Source organism: Pinus tabuliformis, chromosome 2_1, assembly GCF_031772625.1.
Source record: "Pinus tabuliformis cultivar Carrire ecotype Pingquan chromosome 2_1, CPIR1, whole genome shotgun sequence".
Taxonomy (NCBI): domain Eukaryota; kingdom Viridiplantae; phylum Streptophyta; class Pinopsida; order Pinales; family Pinaceae; genus Pinus; species Pinus tabuliformis.
Window position 1 is genome coordinate 900,426,483 of NC_142299.1, and position 23,402 is coordinate 900,449,884.

General features: G+C 35.5%; 2 protein-coding genes across 2 annotated transcripts; both read right to left on the reverse strand.

Annotated features, from left to right (window-relative positions):
* Window positions 1-15,383: 15,383 nt before the first annotated feature.
* Window positions 15,384-16,935, reverse strand: LOC149203563 (uncharacterized). The gene is made up of 3 exons (XM_089401916.1): window positions 16,744-16,935; window positions 15,774-15,905; window positions 15,384-15,677 (listed from the first exon to the last, which is right to left on the reverse strand). Exons 1-3 carry the CDS (start codon window positions 16,933-16,935, stop codon window positions 15,384-15,386), a joined length of 618 nt encoding a protein of 205 aa, XP_089258042.1.
* A 948-nt stretch (window positions 16,936-17,883) lies between these two features.
* LOC149203564 (uncharacterized) lies at window positions 17,884-19,106 on the reverse strand. Its single transcript, XM_089401917.1, has 2 exons — window positions 19,015-19,106; window positions 17,884-18,550 (listed from the first exon to the last, which is right to left on the reverse strand). The coding sequence occupies exons 1-2, from the start codon at window positions 19,104-19,106 to the stop codon at window positions 17,884-17,886; spliced, it is 759 nt and encodes a 252-aa protein (XP_089258043.1).
* Window positions 19,107-23,402: the final 4,296 nt, after the last annotated feature.

Consider the following 23,402-nt stretch of genomic DNA (forward strand, 5'->3'; position numbering starts at 1 on the left):
TCTATTTTTAGGTGCACATTAATTGAGTTGAAGCTCTTAGTTGACCTAGGACCTTAGTTGTTTTAGCCTATATGATCTTCAAAATTCTATCTTCTTGCAAATTTGAAACAAAAATGTCCAAAAAAGTAATTTCTAGCATAAATACAAGAGGTCATATTTACATTTGTTCAACTACCTACCCACCATTTTTAGAAACAAAGGAGAGGAACATGAGCAATAGGGGGAGAAAAGAGAGGGTCGATATAATTTTGATTTTTCTATTATGTTATATCTATGTTCATTATTAGTGCATTTTTGTTAGCAATTATAAGCAAGCTACAATCTAAGGTCCAACATTAGGGTGGAAGCAAAGGTGCTTCCCTCAACATTTATTTTTTTTGTGTATTTTCTTCATATATGTATTTCTTTAGAATGTCTCAATGACTACCACTTCTATAATCGTAGAAACCCTTTAGACATCTAAGTGTGGAGCCATTAAAGGCTTTGAAGATCTAGCGTTTCATACAAACTAAATTTAAATTGTTTTGAACAACATACCTTCTTCAAAAAATCATGCTTATATGAAGCGAGGGTAATTGGTAAACGATTTGGGTTAACTTTGGTTGTATATAAATGTCTATCAATGAATAAATCCTTCTTAGAGCATACCTGAAGTTGTCTTTCTCTATGAATATTATTTTTCTTTCCCATCCACTTTTATTAGTTTATAAGCATGTTTCAGTATTCTTTTTGCATGTTCAATTATTGTACTTATTCAAGACTTATTTACTAATTATGATTAATTTCCATATACTTATAGTTCATGGGGTTTATGAATATATTCACAAATTTAATTATTCATTTTAAACTTTGGTTTGCTTCTACACATAGAATCTATTTTTGCATCTTATTTTATATTCAAACTATCATTATGTATTTTCCATCTTATTTTCTTAAAAAGAAATTAGAATTTATTTGAATTAATTGATAATTATTATGATATTTCATGCATTTCTAGTTTATTTATGCGCTAAAATTTCAAGGTTTGGACAGTAATTTAATTAAACAATGCAAGGCAAATAATTATTGATTTAATGTATACAATACAATTTATACACACACAAAACTATATGATTAGTACCCTTCAAGGGAAGGACTTTGTTGACCTATCTAATTAATTAATCTAATCAAGTAGTTACTAAGTTTAGGGATTAAAATTTAACCTAGGTTTCCCTGTTTGTTTTTACACTTGAGGGCCCTTCAAGGGTATTTTCAATGTTGTTATTGATTCTCATTTTGAGCACTTCCCCTTGATTCAAAGATGGTATCCAATATAAAGCAAGTAATGTAGACTTGGTGCACTTGACCCCAAGGTAATCAAACTAATGGCTTGCAAAACATTCTAAATTAATGAAAACATATTAGAAAAATGTAACCAATAGATTTGGTTAATGCTTGAGGATTGGGATCATCTTGTTGACTTAAACTATTTCAAAATAGATATATCACCTTAAAAAATAATATAAAATTATTATCTACACATTGACTTAAACTTCATATCTTTATTTAGACTATAACTTTACTTTGCCATGCTTTGAACGTAGTGGTAATAAATTACATATTACATTCAAATTAATAAATCAACTAAAACATTAAATGATAATGTTTCAAACCAAAAATTATATAATTCCCATCATTTATAAATTGTGCACCCACAGTGTCACCTCCACTTCCACCCACATCCAATAAAATGCATAGTTTCAACTCACATTACCACTCATAGTTATAATTGGGGATTGAGAGTGAAACTTCACATTTTATTATGGGTGAGGTTGGGGGCTAAACCTAAGCATTGTCATGGATGATGGTGGGCGGAAAAATTATGTATTTGATTGTGGATGGACTCTAAGTGGTGAAATTGTGTATTTCTTTATGGGTGGGGGTGCAAAGTGAAATTGTGCACTTTTATTCACTATGGGTGGAGGGTAAAGTTGTACTTTTTAGTGGTGAAACAAATGCACAGTTTTATCCCCAACCCCCATCACTGTGAAATGCATAATTTCTCCCTTCACCCCATACACAATAAAATATACAATTTCACCCTCCATACCACCCATAGTTTCAAATGTATAATTTCTCGCACTATCTCCACCTATAGTTTCACCTTGGGTGGGGGCTAAAACTATGCATTTTAAAACACAACGTTTCATCCCCACCCCATGTTCATCTTATGTAATTATGTATTATGGTGGATGAGGTAATGGAACTATGCATTTTAATATGAATGGTTTCAAATGCACAATATCACCACACATCCTCATTCTCACCAGATTTGATTATATATCATTAAGGTGGGGAATAAAACATGTATTTCAAAATGTACAATTTCATATATTATTGCTAACCCATTTAATAGGATAAAGGTGAAAATATGCATTTTAAAATATAAAGTGTTAAAAACTCATCATTTTTAATTATATATTCATAAAAATCATTCTTAAATATTATCTAATTTCTAATTAAATACATAAAAATATCACCCTTAAATTATAAATTTTTTAACAATATTTATATTTAAATTTATTATTATATAAACTCTCTATTTATATTTATCTTTAAATATATTTTATTAATATTTATAATTATTTAGAACAAATTGTATGATTGATTAAAACTCCTGTTGGAGACGCGTAGCGATTTTTTTGGGGGAGGAATTGATCACACAGAAGAAAGGAAGGCCCTTCCGCGTTATCGCTTTGGTGGGGGGCGGTGTTTCACGAGTAGGAAAAGTTATGTACTCATCGAAGTTTATTATATCGAAGTTTGCAAATTCGTTTTTATTATAGAATAATAAATTATAGTATATTTATTTATCTGGTAAATGATTTAGATGAATTTTAAAATAATGATAAAATGTTATGTAAGGCTATAATTCGTTTATGTCATTAGATACGGGCAAAGCAAAAGGATACCGCTTTTAACGCAATCTACATTTTATTAACTATTTATAAGTTATATATTTAGGAAAAATATTATGAATCATTTGTTTCCTCATATCATATATTATTTAAATAAAATTTATCATTTCAGATTATTATATTTATACTTTAAATAAATTATTTTTATTTTATTTCAAAATATTATTTATAAATTTAAAAAATAAAAAAATATTATCCATTTTATCTTTTATCTTATATATTATTTAGTTTAAAAGTTATAATTTCAAACTATCATAATTGTGTTTTTAAATATATTTGTTTTATTTTTTATTTATTTTAAATTTTAAATTATATTTAATTAAAAAATATAATTTTAAATTATTATAATTATATATTTTTAAATAATATTATTTGATTTAGTCTATTTTTTTGAGAGATTTTTCAGCCTAAATCACATGGAATATCATTTGTGGATACGTTTCGAACCAACTAGTGTGGTTCATCGTCAGGACAAGTTGAACCACACTAGTTGGTTCGAAACGCGTCGACAAATGATATTCTATGTGATTTACGCTGAATAATCTCTCATAAATTGATATGGATCACAGAAGCCTCAATTCGACAATTGATTTAGTCTAGTTTAATTATTATATATTTTCAAATTTTTGAAACAAAAAATAATGTTTAATTAAATTTTATTGTTGTTTAAAATGTTTTTTAGCTATATATAAATTTAACACTTTGAAAAAATTAATAATATATTTAAATTAAACTAAAACTATATATGTAAATATTACAACATTTCATTTCATCTTATTTTAAGATTTAGATTTTCTTGTCATAATATTTTGGATTAGATTTCCAATTAACAAATTCAACCTAAAATTTTATCAATAAATTTTATTCTTTAAAATTTTAATATATTGAATTTTCTTTATTGTTAAATATTAAAAAAAATTAAAATTATATGGTTTTTAATTTTTAATATAATTTAATTAAATTTAAATATTTAATATTTATTTTTATATTAGAATTATGTTTTTTTATTCATATTTAGATCACAAAGGAAAAAAGAATTCACACTTATTTCTTCTTGTTCATATGTTTTGCATTAATTTTGATGAAAATTTGCTCACAGGGTGGTACTTTTAAGTCATTTCGTGATGTGAAGGTCACCAATTGGAAATTCCATGGGCAAAAATCCAGTCATGTTAACGGTTGGTGTTCTAACCATGTTAAGGGTTGGTGTTGCCCATGCCAGGTTTGATCCTTGGGAGATTTTGATGGCTTAGATGCCCCTAGGTAGTGGCTTCTCAAGCCACAGGTGAAGCCAGATATAATATCTAATGAGATGAACTCAAACCACTTCGCGAAGAAGCAATCTGTCCCATGGGCTATCTTTAGCCTCATGAATGTTAAAATCATTTATTTCTTCTTTATATATATATATATATATATATATAAGCATAGTCTAACTTATAGACAAAAGGGTCTTTTTCACTAAAATCCCGAAAATACAATTTCAATCAAATTTGTGGGTTGTTGTTGTTTAAAATACATTTTTGAATACAATACTATACCATGAAAAACCCTGAAGACACTCAAATTCTACAGTTTGAACAACTTAAATTGGAGTTTCTAAAAATATCTACCAAATTTTCGTTAAAATTAACCAAAACTAAAAACTAAAAAAAAATTATATATATATATATATATGGCACATTTTTATATTTTTTTTAAATGTGAAATAAATAAAATTCTATAATCACTAAATGTATAATATTTAAACTTAAATATAAGTTAATTAAATTTAATATTTAAAATATAATAACAATATTTTGGTGAAAATGAAATCTTTACTTTTAATTCTTATAACAAAAATAAATATTTTTAATTATTTATTTTCCTCTATTATATGAAATGAATATATCTATTTCAGTAAAGTCAATTCAATATAAGTTCTTTTAGAGTACTAAGTCTAATAAAAATATTAAAGTTCCAAAAAAACCCAATTTTCTCTTTATTGAAAATTTTTGGCTCCTCTATTTTATTTATGTCAAATCAATACACTTATTTCCCTCCTCTTATATAATTTCAATATACTCATTTTAATAAAATCAAGTTAATATGAGTGACTCCCTCAAGTCAACATAAGTAACTCACAAGCATTAGTATAGTCTAATAAAAACATTAAAGTTGGAGAAAAATGCAAATTTTCACTTTACCTAAGAAAAATCCCCCAATCGCTGTATTGTCTTATTGTACTATATTTTCCCTTAATAGAATTAGCTTTTACTAAGAAAAAAAAAAAGAAAAATCCCCCAAAATTTTGGTAATGCAGAAAAATCTTACTTTTCTTGTGTCTTCAAACTACTCCAAATCACATAGTTTTTTGCCACGCTTGCCACAAAATCGTGCTGGAATTTCTCACCATCATCAATGCTCATTACTCAAGTTCAATTCCACCATTAACATATATTCTATACTCCAATGCACTCCAAATGCGTGTTTTTCCCATCTCATGCAAATATACTCTGACATGCCTTCACACATGCATCTAGCTTGGCACGTACAATGCTCACATCAACAATTCGAACCTCGCCTTCTAGCACATTCAAGTGGAGATCAAAATCATTTTCATTCTCCAGTTTCAAATACAATGTTGTTGAAGTTTCTTCGAAGGATAAACTTACAAATTCCACCTTCTCCAAATCAGCATTAAGTTTGTAAGGCGCAAGAATCTCTCCCTCATAAGGTAGAGAGAGAGTTAATTGTCTTCTACGTCATTCTATATGCATCCTTTGACAATATTTTGCAAATGAAATTCATGATTAGACATGTGTTGAATCCTCTTCACAGGATCCTACTACAATATGTACAAAATACTTCACCAGGTTCACTTCATTCAAATTGTTTAATCCTTGTACTGGATTTCTTTTAAAAATTATAGATTAATCAATAAATCTATCATTAGTTTCAGACTCCACACATATATTGAAACTCTTCTAGTTTAACCTCAGATTGCACATAGACTCTAAAGTTATGTTAATTCTAGATTTTACACAAAGACTAGAATCCTTATATATTCAAACAAAGGTAATTCATGAACATAATTACATGAAATCCTATTTCATTTCACAAATGTGTATATAAAATTCTACTCAGAAATATGTGTTCCTCTCTATAGTTTGATTTCACATTCATTTGGCCATCATCTTTTCCTCACACTTACTCTATTTTTTATTGTCCATAGGATTACAATAGATATAATTTAGAAACATCGCAGATTTTTTCAGATTTTAAAATCACTCCATAAATCATATTTTCCTAACTCCTAAAATCACTCAATCTACCCTTATAATCACTCCATAAATCACCCTTAACTTTCTTGTGCTTTTTATGATAATTAAAGAAACTAAAATTATTTATAATAAGGAATTATAATTCCTTCTCCATGTCAAACCCCCTTTGAAGCTTTGTCTCCAAAAGGATTTGATAGCTTTGGGAGTGAGAATTCTCCCGATTCCCAAAGTAGAAAAATTTATGACCTCCTAGACATAAGCCTTTGAATTAACAATCCTCATGGATCCCACATCTTGTTCTGCAGTTTTCCATGCATTTTGACTTCAAAATATTTCAAATTCAACTGGATGTTATTGTTGATGTTGCTTCCTTCACTGTATCTTCTTTTGGGATTCATCTTCATAAGTTCCCATAGCTCATTTATTTCGATATCCAACTCATCCATTTGTGGTTGGATCTTCTCTTGCATAAGATTATCATAAATCTTATCCCACTCTGCTTCGACATACATCTTCCAACAAATGCTTAAAAAATTTATATGCCTTCTCCACTGCTGCTCTACAACAGATTCATTGTTGTCTTCTTCAAAATTCTCCATTTTGATTTCATATTTCATCTCAACAATACTTTGTTGCATTTCCTCTTCATTTATGCCACTATTGTATTGCACTTTGAGTTTCTCCTCAAAATCAGCCAAGCCTGCAAATTGTATGTAGTCCTCACTACATGTATCCTTTTTCATCCATTCCTCTAATAACCTTATTTCTTCCTTAAAATATCTAAACATTTTCTTTGAATGTTGTACTTGAGACTCGATTTCATCTTAAGTGTATGCTTCCTCTACATCTTCAACATGTTCTTCCTCTTCTTCAATAATTGGTTGATTAGAAGGATTGATGAATCCTATCTGCTTTCTTTTGATAGGTAGATCCTCATCAACTTTCACAATGTAGTCAACTATCATGTGTAGTATTTTATTATAACACTTGTACCCTTTGCTTCTTTAGAGTACCCTAAGAATATTCCTTCGTCTACCCTAACATCAAACTTTCCCAATTTCTCGTCATTATTTTTAATATAACACTTAATGTTGAACACTTTCAATTGTTTATTGATGTTGGTTTTCCACGCCATAACTTATAGGTTGTCTTGTAATAATTAGGTCTGAGATGTGCTTTGTTTAGCATGTGAATTGTTGTGTGAATAGATTCAACTCAATAGGTCTGTGGTATGTTTCTTTCATGCATCATAGCTCTAGCCATTTGTTGTACTGACCAGTTCTTCCTTTAAACAACTCCATTTTGTTGGGAGTGTATGCAATAGTATATTGTCTCCTTATTCTATGTTCATAACAAAAATCTACAAATTCATTTGATGTGAAATCTCCTCCTCTCTCTAATCATATGTGCTTTAACTCATAGGCTGTTTGGTTCTTTGCTAATGCTTTGAATAACTTGAATTTCTCAATGCTTGTTATCTATATATCAAGAAGGATACATGTGTTAGTCTAGAAAATTAGTCAATCGCTAACATGAAGTAATACTCACCTCCAAGTTATTTTGTTATAGAAGGTCTGCATAGGTCCATATGTACTAGCTAAAAAGGCTTGCTAGTTGATAGTTGATCTTTAATCTTGAAAGAAACATGAACTTGTTTCTCCATTTGACATGAATTGCAGATACAATTTTATGGCTTTGTGATTTTGGGCAAGTCTCTTATAGTTCTCTTTTTGTTGAGTCTAATGATATGGTTGAGGTTTAAATGCCCTATTCTTATATGCCACAGCCAACACTCATCTTGTTTCCCCGAATGACATTCTTTACTATATTCCTTCAAAACATATACAATGATTTCTATTCAGATTCCATTGGCTAGTATCTTTCATGTTTTAGCTGACTCTATTTCACATTCCCGAGCCTTAAAGATGACATTATATCCTCTACTGCACATCTGGTTCACACAACAATTTATGTTTCAGTTCAATCACAAATAATACATCATGTGCTTTGCCTCAGCCATTATTCAAGCTTACTCTACCTTTTCCCATTATTTTCCCTAGTGCATCATTATCAAAGGTGACATTGCCAAATTTGTTTCCATTTAGAGTCAGAAACTTGCTCTTGTCTCCAGTCATATGTTTGGAGTAACCATTGTTCACATATCGCTAATTGTTCTAGTTATGAACATCAAGAACTAGACTACACTTATTGGTTTCCTTCTCTTCCTTTTATTTTTCCACAACATGGATTCCTCTATCCTATGATTGTCCTAAGACTATGGTTTGAAGTTTATGAGTTGACAGTCATAATACTTATGTCCAAAATTGTGGCAACAACAATATTTAGTGACATCAAAAAGTAGGGAAAATGGATTATTGTTCTGATATATACTCTTTAGTTCACAACATTATGGACAATTTTTTTGCACAAAAAACAATATCCATAGAAGAAATTTTCATACATGGGAAAAGATGGTTCTTGTGAATATGATCTCTTTGACATTTGATAGTTTTGTCTTCTGAAAAAATAAGGCTTCTAGTAACTTATTGCTAGCTTGTCAAATATTCTTGTGTGTTGTAGCCGAGTAAGATTTTTCATTTTTTGCTCCTCAGTGGGATTTATCTTTTATTATCATTGAGTAGTGTTGTTCCTTTGTTCTTGTTGAGGTGCATTGTTTCCATTGTTATTTCTGAGGTGTGTTGTTGAAATCATTATAATTTAGGTGCTAATTGTTGTCATTATATCCTATGGCATACTTTAGTGAAGTTGACAGTGTTTTTATCCTCTGTCTTTTGCTTAGTGGTTTCTCCTTCATAGCCCAAACTAGATTTCATAGGCAAAAATATCTGAGTATTCAATGTCTCATCCAACTTTTTAGATCCCCCAATGTATTTAAAGTTCATATTTAACTCAACTTCTTCTTTCTCTAACTTCTTTCTTGTAACAACTATTTCTTCTTCCAGTTTCTCACATTCTTTCCCTTTTTCTTTTAATTGTTGTCATAGGATGTCTTCAACTTTTTTTGTCTCTTCTAACTCAACCTTTTATTTGGAGAATCTCTCATACTTAGGCTCTTCTTTAACATATTTAATCAAAATTTCATTTTGTTTTCTATTCTTTTGTTTGAGTCTGTCAATTTTTTCTAAATAATTATTTAGCTCTTCTTCAAGGTAAACTTCACCCTCTTATTCTTCACTCGACTCACAATCATTAATTTTTTGAGATTAAGATTTTAGATCCATAAGTATAAATTCACTAATTCCTTCTTCATCAGAAGATTCATTTATATCACCAGAGGAATTATTATCTTCTTGTGTATACAATATTTCTTTTTAAAACTTTTCTCATTCTTTATTATATTATATTTGTTCATTTATTTACCTTTTGATTTATTTCTTCCTTCTTAAAAGGACATTTTGAGGCATAATTACCTACTCTTCCACAATTAAAGCACTTAAAGGGAAGCTTGTATTTATACTTACCAATCCCTTTCTTCAGCCTTCTCACAAATTTTGCTTCTTCTTCATCTGAGTCTGAAAATGAGCACTCCTGGACTTCTATAGATTTATTATTTGTTTTGAATGTTTCATCCCTTATTGTTGATTTTCCTTTTGTGATCATCATTTCGTATGATGTTAGAGAGCCAAGAAATTCATCCATTGTTAGGGTTTTAATGTTAGAAATTTCTTCAATCGTTATAGTTTGGGATTTAACTTAGCAGGGAGTGATCTCAACACTTTTTGGACTATGGTGGATTCCTTAATGGTTTCATCAAGACCTCTCATAACATTTACTATTTCACAAACTCGAAGAAAGAATTTTTCTATATCTTCATCATCACTCATTCTCAAGGACTCAAACTGCATTTTGTAACTTGTAATTTAGCCATTTTTACTTTACCATCTCCTTCATGAATGTTTTTTAGTTTATCCCACCTTTTTTTAGCAGTCTTACAGTGCATTACTTTTACAAATTCTAATTTAGCTAGTCCACTTAGGATAGCATTCAAGGCTTTGGTATTGCATGAAAAGTCCAATTTATCATCATTATTAACAATGATGGGTGGTTTCTCATACCCATACTCTATTGCACTTGGAACATCTACTCAAAGGGACATCAAATATGTCTTCATTCTAACTTTCCAAAAGTATAATTAGTACCAGTAAACAAAGGATCTTTTCTTATAGAACACCCTTTATCACTAGCCATTACTATGAGTTAGATCTTCCTTTCAGATGTTAGGTTGATGCAAAAAGAATTGGCTCTGATACCAATTGTTGAAAACTAGGCAATTACTAGGGGGGGTGAATAAGTAGTTATGTCTTTTATATGAAAAATTTCAAATTATTTTAATAGCCTTTTAGCCTTTTCTTTTATAATTAGTAGAATTATATCAGTGTTCAACAATTAACTATGAATTCATAAGCAAATACACAAGAAAGGCATTTAGCACATGTAGACACTAGATATAAGTGGAAACCCATAAAGGGAGGAAACCACAATTTTTTTGTTGTGATGTAAAGGCAACCACCAGCTCCATTTTTTAAATTAATTTTGTAGGCTTCTACCTACAGGAGGCTTCAACCTTTATTTTCTTCTGTGAGCTACAACTTGTTGGGAGAACCCACTCCCTCTTCTACAAACTCCAACTTGCTCTTTTTCAGGCTATTACCTGAGAGGAGACACCAATCCCTTGAAAAGATTTTAATATTTACTTTGTTGATTTATTTGGTCTTTGAATTATGAGTTCCTTCTTATCTCTATTTTGTACTTTGTTTATGCTCCTTTACAGATGCCTATCTCTTGCTCTTTCTCTTCAATTTTGGTTCACTACTTCTCTTCTTCCTCTTCTTTCTTTTTCAAACAATTCATGAACTAGGTCTCACAAATTTCAATCAACTAACAATTCTGCCATCCAAAAATGCATCTCTTTATAGACATAACTCTCGCTGACTGTTTGTATTCTAATGCAAGGATTTGAAGAGGTTTAGTTTGTCTTACCATCTCCAAATAGTCAATTCATTTCAAATACTTATCAACATTGTTGTCTTTTACTCAAAATTAAATCTACATTTGAAGTGGAAATAATAAATATTATCAAATGATATGTAACTTCTAGATTGCCTGCCAATACTTTGCCTTCATCACTAGTTGGTTAAGGTTTTTTCACTTCTATAAGTCAGCATAATGACTCATTTTCTCCAGCACTCCAATATAAACATATTCTTCTCACCTCGGTTTTAGTTTGAAAAGGGAGGTTTGGATTGCTCTAAATTCAAGTTAGACTTTTTCCACATACTTTCTCTTGGTACAGCTTCAAATCTGAAACATGCTACAAGATTTTCCTTTAAACATTGATATAGATATATAGGATTTCAAATCACCGAATGTAGTGATCTACCTAAACTTTTGAGCTTGTCCTTCTGAATTAGCTTTACTTCAGGGTCACTCCTTGTGCATGATTCAAGAGACATATCACTCCATCGATAGGAACAACACCTACTACACGTGTTGGTATTTATGACAACATGTATCATGGACCTTTGTTTGGTTGTAGATTTCCCTGAGAGATGTCTTGCTTACAAAGATGTTGGACTACTTTCATCATCTATTGTATTCATAAAATACTATGATCATGTTTATGTTCCTTGAGAGATGCCTTATTTGCAAAGGTGCTAGACTACTTTCATCATATAACGTATTCATGGAAGGCTTTGAACTTGTTTCTTTTCCCTGAGAGATGTCTTGATTACAAACAAACTGATTACTATCTCTCCACTTCCTTGGCACCTGAGAATGGTCATATATAGCCATATTGAATTGACTTGTTTTTTATGGGGCCAACCCACGTAACACACTTCCTCCAAATACCGATGCGGGAGTACAATGGCAGTTAATGATGGACAACAGATTTTTTATGCAAATCGATTCGTCGGCTGTTGAAATTAATGATAGGGATTGTGATTGGTACGTTTTCCTCTGGTTGTTTGACAACTGTCCCTCCTTGGGATTCCTCGAGCCTGCTTTGGTATGGGCATTTCAAACCCGCGCCCAAGTCATTCACTTGTTCGTTCTCCCGGTTCTGTGAGCTATGCGCTTTTGGTGGTTCTTCGTGGTTTCGATATGGAACTCTGTTGCTGCGTCCTTTGGTTCAGGGCTTCGGCCGATAATCTTCCCTCTTCGTCCAGCAGTGGCTGTAACCAATCGGTAAATTCAATCTCTTGTATGGTCTGTGTTAAATTTTGACTGTTCGTTGGGTGTCTGTGGCTTTCTGTTATGTCCCTGCGTCCCTTCTCTTTGGTATGCATTTTTAAGGTTTGTGTCTTCCTCGGTCATCGTGGTCGTTTGCTGGTTGGAGCTGCTTTAGGTGGCAACCAAAACTGGCAGAATCTGGTGTCAACCTTCTTCGGTTCCTCTGTCATCACAGGGTAAGTTCATTCGGCTCCATGCTATCAATATCTGCTCCTTTTCCCTCAGTCAACTAATGTTTCGGCTCCTTGTGAGCAGGAGAACCTGGTGGAACTGTTACGGCTGCGGCTTGCCTTCGTCAGGTAAAAAAAAAATGAGATTTATTTGCTTTGTTATGTTGCGAGTCCTCTTTTCTTTCTACTGTCGGCACTTATTTCGTTTGTTGTTTGTTGTTGCAGGTATGGCCGCTCGAGGGTCTCAGCGTCTGGCAATTTGGCTGCTCCAACTGGACACGGGTAGTGTCGTTCTCTGTTTTCTGGTTGCTTCTGTTCGGCCTTAGGCTATGACTGTTAGGGTCTGTGTAATTATGATTTACTAGTCACTGTTTGTACACAGTTTCGTTGTAGATTGACACTGGGCTCCTTCTCTGTCTGGTTACCGTAATGGGTCGAGGGTTCTAACCCCGTGCCGTGTTCAAAATCCCCGCTTGGTCATAGGCATGGACAATGTATTTGTGGAATGGGTCCTCATCTCTTTTGTTTCTAACAAGATATATATATATATATATATATATATATATATATATATATATATATATATATATATCTGTGTGTGTGTGTGTGTGTGTGTGTGTATAAATGAACCAGAATTCTAGTTTCTCGACTGTATTAAATTAAGTATGGAACTGTTATTGGTTATTCATTCGCTTACCTGGAAATCTTGGAATTTAGTTGCTTGTTTGGGCTCGCTGGTTCCACCCCTTTGATGTTCAATTGTGTACATGGTCTTGAGGATTGTATGATTGGCTCCCACTGCACGTTCCTTGGATTTTTTCGCAACCTGTGTGCTTACATTCAATTTCTAAGATTGTTATGACTCCTGTCGCGTCATAAGTCTATGAGGAAAATCACCAACAAACTATACTGTATATAAATGAATGCAATTTCATACAACATAGACGGTCTTTGGGACATTGGATAGGAAATGTGCACCGAAATTATGATTTTTCTTTTTCTTTTTTTCTTATTTCTCTGACAATCGAACCTTGCATTGCGTTCTGTCTCTCTCTTAAAAACACTGTTAGGAAACTGTTACTAACTACTGTTAGTTATGTCCGATCAGTTACATCAGTTATTTTTTGTACATAACTTTTCATTGTCGTTCAGCATTATTACAAAGGAGGAAATAACTGTTTAAAACATTGACTCTAACTAATCCTGCTGTTCCTAATTACTGTTCACTAATTTAACTTCAACAACTTAATGAAATAAAAGTAAAAGATAAAAGATGCAATCATGTTATCCATTCAATAAGTTTACTCCTCCGTCCCCTTCAGAGACCAAACCGCCTTCATTTTGTCTTTGTCCTATCAGCCAGATGCTCTTGCATCAGGCTCCCGGGGTAAGAGAAAATCATGGCTCCGTTCCATGAGCTCCTCCACAAAATAACCAGCCTTCTGTATCTGCGCCACGTCAAGCCACGAACTGTCCTCAATTGGACAGTTCTTCCACTTGATTAGGTATCGTAGATACTCCTTCCTGCGAGTCTTCTTAGCTACCTGGGTATCGAGAATCCTCTCGATCTCATGGGGCTAAATCGAAGGCATGTGCCTCATCCAGGAACTGTCTCCAATTTGGGTGTCCCGTTCTGGCCGTACCACACTGTCTTCCTCTGCATTGGCAGTATATGGGAACAGGTCCGCCACATTGAAAATAGGTGATATGCCTATATTAGGTGGCAGCTGGATTTCATAAGCGTTGGCTGAGAACTTACGCAAAATCTTGCAGGGACTAATCTTCTTAAATTTTAGCTTATTGTACGCACCCTTAGGAAACCGTTCTTTGCGCAAGTGTGCAAGGACCTCGTCACCAACGTTAAATTGGATTTCCTGTCGCTTTAAATCTGCCTGTTGTTTGTATTTCTGCACGTTTTCCTACAACTTTAACTTCACCCGTTCGTGTAGTTTACTCATTGCTTCAGCAAAGTCTTCTCCAGCAGCACTCCTCCGCTCCAACTTTCCCAAATCTCGCAGTTCGTTTATCCCCCAAGGATGCATACCATATAAGATTTGAAATGGACTGTGTCCGGTGCTGCGTTTTGGCAAATTATTATAAGCGAATTCTGCCTGAGCGAGAGCACGATCCCATAACCATGAATTTTCCCCAGTAAAACTCCGTAACAAATTTCCCAAACTCCTGTTCACCACTTCCGTTTCTCCATTAGTCTGCGGATGATACATAGAACTGAAATTCAGCTGTGTGTCCAACTTTTTCCACCGGGTGCGCCAAAAGTGTCCTGTGAATTTTATGTCCCTACCAGAACTAATAGATTTGGGTAGGCCGTGTAATCTAACAATATCTATGAAAAACAGGTGAGCTACATGAGTAGCATCACTAGTTTTCTGACAAGAGATGAAATGCGCCATCTTTGAAAATCGGTTGACCACCACCATTACCGAGTCATATCCTCACTGCGTTCTAGGCAGTCCCAAGACAAAGTCAATGCTGACTGAGTTCCACAGCCTACTTGGAATAGGTAGTGGCATGTAAAGTCCAGTATTATGACTATGTCCTTTCGCTAGTTGGCAGACTTTACACCTATTCACATATCATTGTACATCCCTGCGCATTCTAGGCCAGTAATAAAAGTGTCTGAGCTGCTCCAAAGTTTTGTCTATGCCGAAATGACCGGCTAGACCCATACTATGTTTCTCCCGTATAATATTTTCCCTCATCAAATAGTCCAGGATACATAACTATCCACCTCTGAATAATAGTCCTTCCTGCAAATTGTAGTCCAACCATGGACTTGTATTTCTCAGCACGGAATTTTGGCAGGCTTCAAAGGCTTCCTTGAAGTCTGTGTCGGTTTGGTACAAATCCTTTAATTGTTCGAATCCCATCACCTGTATTGTACTTTCCTGTAAGAGAAAAGCTCTTCTGCTCAAGGCATTTTGCACTTTATTGGCTTGCTCACTGATGTGTTTTAGCACGAAGGTGAAACTCTGCAGATACTCTACCCATTTGGCGTGCTTATGGTTTAATTTGTGCTGTTGCATTACATATTGCAGCGCTAAATTATCAGAAAATAATACAAACTCGTTGCCTAGCAGGTAGTGTCTCCAATGCTTTAAAGCTTGGACCACGGCATAAAATTCCTTGTCATACGAGGAATATTTCTGCCTGCTCTCGTTCAATTTCTCACTAAAGAATGCCACAGGTCTATCTTCCTGACTGAGCACAGTGCCAATAGCTGTCCCACTTGCATCGCATCGAACCTGGAAAAGCTTGTTAAAATCTGGTAGCCTTAAAATCGGCCTCTCTGTAATCTTCCGCTTCAAAAGCTGAAAATTGTTCTCTGCTACTCTGGTCCAACAAAAAGGCTGACTGGCCTTTTTGATGGTGTCTAGCATCAGCGCACAGATTTCACTAAAATTCCTTATAAACTTGCGGTAAAAACTCGCCAACCCGTGAAAGCTACGTACCTCAAACAAGCTCTTTGGTGACAGCTAATTGACGATTGCTGCGATCTTTTCTGGATCCATCTTCAATTCATTTTCTGCGATTACAAACCCCAAATAAACTAGTTCCTTCTGCAGGAAAGTACATTTCTTCAAGTTTATCAGCAGTTTGTTCTGCTGTAACTTCTCTAGCACTCTTTGAACATGTTGAAGGTGCTCTTCTTTCGTTCTGCTGAAAATCAAAATATCATCAAGATATACTATCACAAACTTACCGATAAATTCTTTTAACATCTCATTCATCAACCTCATAAAAGTAATAGGAGCGTTACTCAAACCGAACGGCATGAATAGCCACTCGTACAACCCTTCATTAGTTTTGAAGGTTGTCTTCCACTCGTCTCCTTCTCTGATCCTGATCTGATGATAACCACTCTTCAGATCAATATTTGTAAAATAAGCTGCGCCACTGAGACAATCCATCATATCATCCATTCTGGGTAAGGGAAATTTGTATCAAATAGTGATTTTATTGATAATTCGTGAATCCGTAAACATCCGCCATTCTCCACCCTTCTTAGGTGCGAGTACTGTTGGTACCACACAAGGGCTCAAGCTTTCTCTGATCAGCCCCCTTGTCCAGCATCTCTTGCACCTGTTTGCGAATCTCTTCATTATCTTTCGAGCTCATTCGATACGCTGCTTTATTTGGTAGGCTTGCTCTGGGTATGAAATCGATATGATGGCTGATGCTCCTCTTGGGAGGCAACTTGTCCAGTAATTCATCAACTACAATGTCCTTAAATTCTTCTAACATCTCCTGAATCACTGCAGGGAATTCAGACATTTCTATGTTCAACAACACAGCCTTAGTTCTCCTTACGACCGCATAATTCACTTCGTTTTCCTTAATCTATTTAATAAACTGTTTTCCTCCTACCAATAATGCTTTTGTTCCACTTGCTTTTGTTGTATCCTCTTCTTTGATGGGTTCAAGCGTATGCTTGACTCCATCTTTCACAAATTTGTAACAATTCGTCTTCCCATCGTGCATCACCTTCCGATCATACTGCCATAGTCTCCCCAATTGTATATGGCACACGTCCATTGGCATGATATCGCAGACAACCTTGTCCTAGTACTTGCCAATGTGAAATTCAACCTCGCACTGTTCATCAACTAATAGCTGGTGGCCTTTCTGCAGCCACGACACCTTGTAAGGTGTGGGATGTTTAAGTCGCCTCAATCCCATCTTCTCCACCATCTCGGTGGCAACTAAATTGTTTGTACTCCCACTGTCTATGATCAATTTACAGCACTTTCCATGTGATTTGCAAACTGTTCGGAACAGTGCCTTCCGTTGGGTCTGCTCAGCCGTCTCCTTGGCTAGCTTCAACAGTACCTTATTTAAAACCAAAGCCTCTCATGTTTCTGCCACATTTTCCACCTCCTGGGGCAGTGCCTCAGCCTCCTCAGGCTGTGCAACAAATGTTCCTCTCTGGCCAGCGTGCTTTGCTTCCGGGCATTCGAAGGATCTGTGCCCCCACTTGTGGCACCTGTAGCACTGGACATTAGCTCCCCTTCCTCGACCATTCCCTCTCCCTCGCTGATATGGCTGACCTCCTCTCGTGCTATCTTCCTTCTCTGCTGTTCCTGAAGCCCTGGAGCTACTGCCCTCTTCGTTGTTAGTAGTAGTTCTCCCTCTGCCGTAGGACTGTCCTCGTCCTCTGCCATTTCCTCGTCCTCTCCTATTATTTTGTTTTCTATTAATCTTTTCCTCGGCCTTTACAGCACTCTAAAAGGTTTCTTCTATGTTCCGTGGAGAAAGAATACTGATCTCATCCAGTATTTCTAGCCTCAAACCGTTCACATATCTCGCTGTCTTCTTTGGAGTATCATCAGTATAACCAGCCCTCAGGTTTACACGATAAATTTCTTCTGTGTATTCCTTTACGGTCATACCTTTCTGTCTTAAGTTTTGTACCCGTCGGTAGAGCTCAACCTGATAATCTTTAGGCAGGAATCTGCCTTTCAGTTTTGCCACCATCCTTGGCCACTTCCTTATCAGTAGCTTGTTCATTCTCCTTCTGTCTGCCTGGACACTGTCCCACCATAAGGCGGCGTGTCCCTTTAACTTGGTTGCAGCAAATCTGACCCTTTTGTCCTCACTGATCTCTTCGTTTTCAAAATACTTATCTAACTCACTTATCCAGTCTAGCAGAACATCTGCGGACAAACTGCCATCATAGTTAGGAATCTCTGGTTTGGGTTTGTTGCTGGCTAGCAATACCGATCTCAATAGTTTTAACTCTGGGGCTTCTTCATCTGATCCGTCTGTAGTAGTTACTACCTCCTCCTCACTGTCATCCCCAAGTTCTGGGTCTCTTCTCCTTCCTGCCTCCACTACTTCTAAGCGAGCAGTAAGGGCCCTTAATTCTTCCCTCAAGCCCTCATCTGCTGCTCTGCGCACACCTCTTCCACGTCCTCATCTTTGAACCTCCATATTCTGATTCCTTCAACTCCTTGCTCTGATACCATTTGATGGGTCCATCCCACGTAACACACATCCTCCGAATACCGATGCGGGAGTACAACGAAAGTTAATGATGGACAACAGATTTTTTATGCAAATCGATTCGTCGGCTGTTGAAATTAATTATAGGGATTGTGATTGGTACGTTTTCCTCTGGTTGTTTGACAACTGTCCCTCCTTGGGATTCCTCGAGCCTGCTTTGGTATGGGCGTTTCAAACCCATGCCCAAGTCATTCACTTGTTCGTCGGTGTTTCTTCGTGGTTTCGATATGGAACTCTGTTGCTGCGTCCTTTGGTTCAGGGCTTCGGCCGATAATCTTCCCTCTTCGTCCAGAAGTGGTTGTAACCAATCAGTAAATTCAATCTCTTGTATGGTATGTGTTAAATTTTGACTGTTCGTCGGGTGTTTGTGGCTTTCTGTTACGTCCCTGCGTCCCTTCTCTTTGGTATGCGTTTTTAATGTTTGTGTCTTCCTCGGTCGTCATGGTCGTTTGCTGGTTGGTGCTGCTTCAGGTGGCAACCAAAACTGGTAGAATCTGGTGTCAACCTTCTTCGGTTCCTCCGTCATCACAGGGTAAGTTCATTTGGCTCCATGCTATCGATATCTGCTCCTTTTCCCTCATTCAACTAATGTTTCGGCTCCTTGTGAGCAGGAGAACCTGGTGGAGCTGTTACGGCTGCGGCTTGCCTTCGTCAGGTAAAAAAAAACTGAGATTTATTTGCTTTGTTATGTTGTGAGTCCTCTTTTCTTTCTACTGTCGGCACTTATTTCGTTTGTTGTTTGTTGTTGCAGGTATGGCCGCTCGAGGGTCTCGGCGTCTGGCAATTTGGCTGCTCCAACTAGACACGGGTAGTGTCGTTCTCTATTTTCTGGTTGCTTCTGTTCGGCCTTAGGCTATGATTGTTAGGGTCTATGTAATTATGATTTACTAGTCACTGTTTGTACACAGTTTCACTGTAGATTGACATTGGGCTCCTTCTCTGTCTGGTTACTGTAATGGGTCGAGGGTTCTAACGCCATGCCATGTTCAAAATCCCCGCTTGGTCATAGGCATGGACAATGTATTTGTGGAATGGGTCCTCATCTCTTTCGTTTCTAACAGGATATATATATATATATATATATATATATATATATATATATATATATATATATATATATATATGAACCAAAATTCTAGTTTCTCGACTGTATTAAATTAAGTATGGAACTATTATTGGTTATTCATTCGCTCACCTGGAAATCTTGGAATTTAGTTTCTTGTTTGGGCTCGCTAGTTCCACCCCTTTGATGTTCAATTGTGTACGTGGTCTTGAGGACTGTATGATTGGCTCCCACTGCACGTTCCTTGGATTTGTTCACAACCTGTGTGCTTACATTCAATTTCTAAGTTCGTTATGACCCCAGTCGTGTCATCAGCCTGTGAGGAAAATAACCAACAAACTATATTGTATATAGGGGTGATTTTAGGGGCGAATGTTCGCCCTTTGGCGAAATTAAGGGGTTTTAAATTTTTAGTGGGCGATTATGTATCATAGTACACTTTTACAAATCACCTCAAATAGCCCACCTTCTTTTAAGGGAGAGGGTAAAAAAGGTAAATTTAGCCCTTGAAATTAGGAGTTACAACCTTCCATTCCCCCATTTTCAAGAATAGGTTTTATTTAAGTGAATCCATTCGCCCATTTTCAAGAATAGGTTTTATTTAAGTGAATCCTATGGGCCAAAGGCCCAAATACCATATTTATAATGGAGGTATGGTAAATTAATAAAAATATAAATAAATGAGAAGTATGGTAAATAAATATTTTTTTTTTAATATTTACTCCATAAGTCACCTTATATACATGCAAGGGTGTAAACAAATAAAAATATAAGTAAAGTGGAGGTATGGTAAATAAATAAAACGTTTTTTTATACTTACTCAAAAGGTATGGTAAATAAATAAAAATATAAATAAACTAGACGCATGGTAAATAAATAAAACCTCTTTTTATATTTAGTTCATAACCCTCGTTCTATTTATGAAGGCTCAAGAAAGAGGTTTTATTTAAGTGAATCCTATGGGCCATATACCATATTTGTAAAATAGGTATGGTAAATTAATAAAAATATAAATAAACGAGAGGTATGGTAAACAAATAAAACATTTTTTTATATCTACTCCATAAGTCACCTTATATTTAAGAACACTCAAAAAATGCGTTATATTTAGGTGAAACCTATGGGCAAAATACTATGGGACAAATACCATGGACTAGATTGTTATTAATACCATGCAAAAAAACATTATTAACCCTAATATTAGTATTAATAAAAATAAAAATGGCACATGGTATTGACCCATGGTATTCACCTGGAATGTAGTCTATTTAAATGGGGGAATTAAACCAGCATAGATCCATCTTTACTCTGGATCTACTAACCCCCGAAAGGTATCAAATATCGGTAATTTTGATTTTAAAAGATATTTTAAAGAAATGCAATGATTTCATTTGTGTATTCAATAAACACAAGATTTTATAATTGAGCAAAATATTCGCCATGCCTGGTGAGAGATTCGCCAAAAAATTATATATAGATATCATATTATTGATAAAATCGCCTTCCATTTTTCCTATATACCATGGAGATTTGCCCATTTATTATACATGTAAATTTAGGGGGGCTTCTTAAAATTTTCCCTGATTGTATATAAACGAATGCAATTTCATACAACATAGACGGTCTTTGGGACGTTGGATAGGAAATGTGCACCAAAATTATGATTCTTTTTTTTTTTTTCTTGTTTCTCTGACAACCGAACCTTACATTGTGTTTTGTTTCTCTCTTAAAAACACTGTTAGGAAACTGTTACTAACTGCTATTAGTTATGTCCGATCAGTTACATCAGTTATTTTTTGTACAGAACTTTTCATTGTCGTTCAACATTATTACAAAGGTGAAATTAACTGTTTAAAACATTGACTCTAACTAATCCTACTGTTCCTAATTACTGTTCACTAATTTAACTTCAACAACTTAATGAAATAAAAGTAAAAGATAAAAGATGCAAGCATGTTATCCATTCAGTAAGTTTAATCCTTCGTCCCCTTCAGAGACCAAACCGCCTTCATTTTGTCTTTGTCCTATCAGCTAGATGCTCCTGCATCAGGCTCCCGGGGTAAGAGAAAATCATGGCTCCGTTCCATGAGCTCCTCCACAGAATAACCAGCCTTCTGTATCTGCGCCGCGTCGAGCCACGAACTATCCTCAATTGGACGGTTCTTCCACTTGACGAGGTATTGTAGATACTCCTTCCTGCGAGTCTTCTTGGCTACCTGGGTATCGAGAATCCTCTCGATCTCATGGGGCTGAACCGAAGGCATGTGCCTCATCCAAGAACTGTCTCCAATTTGGGTGTCCCATTCTGGCCGTACCACACTATCTTCCTCTGCGTTGGCAGTATATGGGAACAGGTCCGCCACATTGAAAATAGGTGATATGCCTATATCAGGTGGCAGCTGGATTTCATAAGCGTTGGCTGAGAACTTACGCAAAATCTTGCAGGGACCAATCTTCTTAAATTTTAGCTTATTGTATGCGCCCTTAGGAAACCGTTCTTTGCGCAAGTGTGCAAGGACCTCGTCACCAACGTTAAATTGGATTTCCCGTCGCTTTAAATCTGCCTGTTGTTTGTATTTCTGCATGTTGTCCTGCAACTTTAACTTCACCCGTTCGTGTAGTTCACTCATCGCTTCAGCAAAGTCTTCTCCATCAGCACTCCTCTACTCCAACTTTCCCAAATCTCGCAGTTCCTGTATCCCCCGAGGATGCATACCATATAATATTTTAAATGGACTGTGTCTGATGCTGCGATTTGGTGAATCGTTATAAGCGAATTCTGCCTGAGCGAGAGCACGATCCCATAACCGTGAATTTTCCCCAGTCAAACTCCGTAACAAATTTCCCAAACTCCTGTTCACCACTTCCGTTTGTCCATCAGTCTGCGGATGATACGCAGAACTGAAATTCAATTGTGTGTCCAACTTTTTCCACAGGGTGCGCCAAAAGTGTCCTGTGAATTTTACGTCCCTGTCAGAAACAATAGATCTGGGTAGGTCGTGTAATCTAACAATATCTGTGAAAAACAGGTGAGCTACATGAGTAGCATCACTAGTTTTCCGACAAGGGATGAAATGCGCCATTTTTGAAAATCTGTCGACCACCACCATTACCGAGTCATATCCTCGCTGCGTTCTACACAGTCCCAAGACAAAGCCAATGCTGACTGAATCCCACGGCCTACTTGGAATAGGTAGTGGCGTGTAAAGTCCAATATTATGACTATGTCCTTTCGCTAGTTGGCAGACTTTACACCTGTTCACATATCGTTGTACATCCCTGCGCATTCTAGGCCAGTAATAAAAGTGTCCGAGCTGCTCCAAAGTTTTGTCTATGCCGAAATGACCGGCTAGACCCCTACTATGTTTCTCCCGTATAATATTTTCCCTCATCGAACAGTCTGGGATACATAACTGTCCACCTCTGAATAATAGTCCTTCCTGCAAATTGTAGTCCAACCATGGACTTGTATTTCTCAGCACGGAATTTTGGCAGGCTTCAAAGGCTTCCTTGAAGTCTGTGTCAGTCTGGTACAAATCCTTTAAGTGTTCGAATCCCATCACCTGTATTGTACTTTCCTGTAAGAGAAAAGCTCTTCTGCTCAAGGCATATGCCACTTTATTGGCTTACCCACTGATGTGTTTTAGCACGAAGGTGAAACTATGCAAATACTCTA

Excerpts from the sequence above, each read along its gene's own strand:
- LOC149203564 (XM_089401917.1), bottom strand. The coding sequence starts at position 19,106 with ATGACGACCGAGGAAGACACAAACATTAAAAACGCATACCAAAGAGAA. Across the intron at positions 18,551-19,014 it reads CCACAAACACCCGACGAACA|AGCAGCAGATGAGGGCTTGA; the intron begins GTCAAAATTTAA and ends AGGTGTGCGCAG.
- LOC149203563 (XM_089401916.1), bottom strand. The coding sequence starts at position 16,935 with ATGTCTGAATTCCCTGCAGTGATTCAGGAGATGTTAGAAGAATTTAAG. Across the intron at positions 15,906-16,743 it reads ATGAAGAGATTCGCAAACAG|GTTCGATGCGATGCAAGTGG; the intron begins GTGCAAGAGATG and ends AAGCTTTTCCAG. Across the intron at positions 15,678-15,773 it reads ATGACAAGGAATTTTATGCC|CACAAATTAAACCATAAGCA; the intron begins GTGGTCCAAGCT and ends GTAATGCAACAG.